The sequence below is a fragment of the Echinops telfairi genome, unplaced genomic scaffold, assembly GCF_000313985.2.
Source record: "Echinops telfairi isolate 266 unplaced genomic scaffold, ASM31398v2 ScPeMD7_23;HRSCAF=83, whole genome shotgun sequence".
NCBI classification, from domain to species: Eukaryota; Metazoa; Chordata; class Mammalia; order Afrosoricida; family Tenrecidae; genus Echinops; species Echinops telfairi.
The window spans coordinates 40,692,612-40,697,210 of NW_022103920.1; the positions used below are offsets into that span (position 1 = coordinate 40,692,612).

The 4,599-nt window shown below is 41.9% G+C and overlaps 1 protein-coding gene across 1 annotated transcript in view; it reads left to right on the forward strand.

Annotated features, from left to right (window-relative positions):
- Positions 1–4,599, forward strand: part of SRPK2 (SRSF protein kinase 2) — a 154,600-nt gene that overhangs the window by 100,698 nt on the left and 49,303 nt on the right. The window contains exon 4 of the mRNA XM_045288946.1: positions 3,894–4,002. Within this exon, the coding sequence (XP_045144881.1) occupies positions 3,894–4,002 (109 nt within the window). The remainder of the gene's footprint in view (positions 1–3,893; positions 4,003–4,599) is intronic.

The following is a 4,599-nucleotide window of genomic DNA, read 5'->3' on the forward strand; positions in this document are numbered from 1 at the left end:
TGGGCTTTGTTGCTTCTGAGCTAGATGGCCACTTGTTTATCTTCAAGCCTTTAAGACCCCAGATGTTATATCTTTTGATAGCCGGGCTCCATCAGCTTTCTTGACCACATTTGTTTATGCACCCGCTTTGTCTTCAACGATCGTGTCTGGAAGGTGAACATCATGGGATGCCAGTTTAATAGAACAAAGTGTTCTTGCATTGAGGGAGTACTTAGTGGAGGCCCAATGCCTGTGTGCGACTGTAAAGGCGGAACTGAGGAACAGGGAGGAAGACAGACATAACTGACAGGACAAGGAAGAGCAGAAACAGAAATAGCTTTATTAGGGGCTAGGGGAGCTCCCGGATGAGGTTCCGTGACCTAGGCCAACTGGTCCAGGAAGCTCAGCAGTTGGCGGGGAGGGTTTTTAAAGGAGTGGTGAGGAATGTATGGCAATTAGCATATGGGGTCTGGAAACTGGGAGAATTGCTTGTGGACTCCTGGAGGCTTTCTTTGAACCGGGAACATCAGGTTTCACCAGTTATCTTCTCTGGTACCAACTGCTGCTGACCTCTGGGACGTGCAGGGCCCGAACCTGCTTCAGTTTAGTCCAAACGGGGGCTGCCTAGTTCCGACCTGACCCACAGCGACCTTAATACTGAACCTATAAATATGCACACATAGATCTATTTCCCCATCTTCATATGTAAATACATTTGCATATGTGACATAGTTCTTTCCTGTATTTCCTTTTACTTTCCTCTTGTCCCACTATCATGCTCAGCCTTTGTTTGGGTTTCAGTAAGTCCTCTTGGTTACATTGCCCTTAACCAAGCCCTACCAGGCCTCTTACCCTTACCCTCCTTGCCACCAATTTTCAACCACTTGTTACCTTGTCCCTGAGTTTGTTAGCACCACTTCCTTTCCCCCACCTACGCCTCTCCAATGGCCCCAGGGAATCATCAGCCCGTTGTTTTCTCCTACATATTGTTTATCCCCTATCTTATCTAGATAGACCTGCAGAGATTATAATATGCACAAAAACAAGGCAGAGCAAAACCAACAAAAGAAAACAAAACTACAAAAACAATGACAAAAGACGAGTGTAAATAGTTCAAGGTCTGTTTGTTGACCTTTAAGAGTGTTTTCCAGTGAGTCTGATGGGGTGCCATCACCTGGCCTCAAAGTCTATTTTTGGTATCCCCTCCAGACTTCCTTGCTGTTCTTTTGCACACCCTTAGCGTTGTGCCTTGGTGTGGTGAGGTCAGATGGGGCGCAGTTCCCACACTGTGTCTCCAGTGTTGTCCCCCATAGGGCTATGAGTCAGTGAGGGATGTTGTGTCTCATAGTGGGAGTCCTCTCTGTGCATTGGCTGCTCTGAGCAGGGATATCGTCCTCAAGGCTTGGTGGGTTAGGATGTGCTCCACTCTCTTCCTCTCCCTTCATTTGCTTTTGTGTGCTCCGATCAGACATGTCCCTCTCCATGAACTGTAGCTTCAGTGCTGTCCTGTGAAGTAAATTCTGTGGGGAGGAGCGGCTGCTACGTTGGGATTGGGGCCCCTTTGAGAAAAAGGAACCACTACACTTATGATATGAGAAGTAGTGCTACTTTGAATTTGCTCACATCTTACTGATCTGTAGCAGAATGCCTAGTCACGTTGCACGTTTCATCCTCTTTATACATAAATTATTTCACTTTTCATATTTACAGACTTTAATTTAGCAAGAAAATATAATTAAGTACTAAGTAGCTTTTGATTGAGCTGTTCATTGTACCCTTATTTGTAAATTTGGAAGACGTTAATTTAGAAGGGCTATAAGAAGGACATAGTATTTTCTTGTTTTGCTTTGTGTTTAAGCAATCCCAGGAAACAGCCCCACAGTTATTAAAAATGGAGTACATTTCTTTAATAGTGGGTAAAGCATGGACTTTGGAATGAGAATTCTTAGCTCTCAACATACTTAATCGTTTAGCCTGGGAGCCCTCATTAGCAGTGTAGAAATAGTACCATATATTTTTCAGAATAGTTGTAAGAAATAAATAAGGTAACATGTCAGTGCAAAGTGACTGATTTTTTAGTAGTGTCATTTGTCTGGCCAAGAGAATGATGAGGCTATCAGCTCCCATCAAAACTTACTGTCCCGGAAACCCTGAAGAGTAGTTCTCCTCTTTCCTGTGGGTTTGCTGTGGGTCCAAGTGGACACGACGGGAATGGGTTTTCTGTCTGAAAGTTGCAGCAGGCACAGTTCTTTTCTTGGTGGTTCACACCATGTGTGAAGACATTAGACTCTATGGCTCTAGTCAAGCACTTTGCATTTTCCACAAGAACGCTCCTCTCTTTCTCCTCCCTCCCACAATGGAGCCCTGCAATATTTACCTCTGCTTCATGGAGCACATTATTCAAAATTCAGTCGCTAGCACAGCACTCCTAATATGTATTTGAAAAGTGTCCATTTTCTTTTTTTCATTTTCAGTACTAATTTTAATGGCTTTAAAATCTGTACTGAACTCAGCCCATTTATTTTAAATAATTTTAATTTAATCATTGAATTGAATAATAAGCTTGGGGGACGGGCTTGGTTTTATCCCTAACATTGCTGTCTTTTGTTAACGTTTTGATCATCGATAGTAAGATTGATACTCAGGAAAAGCAAGTGCATGGGTGATCGATGAGGAGAGGAGTCTTAGGAAGTGGTGCTTGGGCGTCAGTGAGGCAGCACAGTACAGTGTTATCGATGGGCATAGGAGCTCGCACAGTGCTGCTGACGCCTTTGGGGTCACACACCCTGACGAAGGAGGCATTTAGGAGAATGCCTGCCCCTGCCTAGGCGTCCCAAATGAGGCATAATCTGGCTTCTTTGTGGAGCAGATTGTAAATGTTCTTTATACTTAACAAATGGGAAATAATAGTTTTGCAATTTAACAGTATTACATATTCAAAGAAAATTTGTTTCCAATGTAAGAAAAAGTAGAAACATTGTTTTTTTTTAGAATAAACTGAGACAATAAATTAAAACATAAATGGAAAATATACCAAAAAAAGAATCAACTCTAGATAAAAAGTACAAAAAAATTTACATCTGGAGGAGCACATTGTGGTTTTTCTTTTTGCATATCCAAAAGCTGCTATAATATCACACATGTTGTTTTGTAGTTGCTTCTTTCACTTAACAGTGCAAAGAGATAAAAAACCCACTCTAGGCCTGATGTCATGAAAAGGGCTTTACTTCCCACAGCGTCTATGTTGAAGAGTGTCCCCTCTGCCCCTTCAGCTGGTTTCTTCATTTCTTTCTCTGTTTTAAAATCATTTTATCGGGGGCTCATAAAACTCTTATCACAGTCCAGCCAGCCAGCCATCCATTGTGTCAGGCACATTTGTACATTTGTTGCCCTCTCAGGGAGGTCACCAGACAGGAATTTGAGGTTGGAGGGAGAGCAGGGAGGACCATGCTCGGCTGGAGGAGAGCACTGAGTCATGTATGGTACAAGCCTTCACTGGTTACACACAAGCTACTGGTGTATGAGAACTGTGCACATCTTTATTTTGCTAGGGTTATGTTTTAATAGATCTCCAAATACTTGAGTTTGACTTATTGCTTGGAATAAAGATAGGTTGTTTGTACTATAAAGAGCTAGTGTTTGTATATTGTGTACCCCTAGGTTTAAATTTTTAAAAAGTGATTTTTACGTAGTACTTGATGGTTTGTTGCTTTAAATAAAATCAAACAACAATCATGATAGAGAAGCATAGAATATTTACCTACCAATGAAAGATATTCCAGGGGAAGAGGTGTTATATTATTGAGCATGTTTTAGTTTAATTATAATTTTTATTGACATCTTGAATTAAGTAATAAGTACTATTACTATTTATTTGACAGTTTGCATTTTAATTTGTATGTTCTTCTTAAAAGGTGGCTATCATCCAGTGAAAATTGGAGACCTCTTCAATGGTCGATACCATGTTATTAGGAAGCTAGGATGGGGACACTTCTCTACTGTCTGGCTGTGCTGGGATATGCAGTAAGTGTTCTTTGTCATGTATACTGTGATGCCTGCCTGGTCCAGCTCCACATCTCAACAGCAGTAGAAAGTGTAGCTGAGGGACTGAATTTGTGTGTGTGTGTGTGTGTGTGTGTGTATGAGAGAGAGAGAGAGATGTGCTTTGTACACGCTGCTAATCTAAAATGACCAAACGTCCGATTTTTAACAATTTTTCCCGCGTCCTGCGGCATTTTAAAAAAGTCCCGATTTTTGGAAAGAATTCACGACAAGCTAGGGTAGACGGTTTTCGGCTGCCAGGTGGCTATTTTGCCAGGATATGGGTTTTATTCATGGTGGTCCCGCGTTACCAGTGTTAAAATCTGGTCACCTTATGCTAATCACCTTCCTCCCCTTTCTTCTTAGTTTTAAATTCATTTGCCTGGCTTCTCAAAAATAAAAAACAACTTTCTTTTAGCTTTTCCCCTGAGTCTTTCATGTTGAAGAGACTACACAGAGGCTGACTATGACCCACGCTGAGAGACTGCATCACCGTCTTAAAGTGTGCCCATGTGAGCTGTGTCTGTGTATGGACTGAAAGACGTATACGCAAAGTGTGCCCATGTGAGCTGTGTCTGT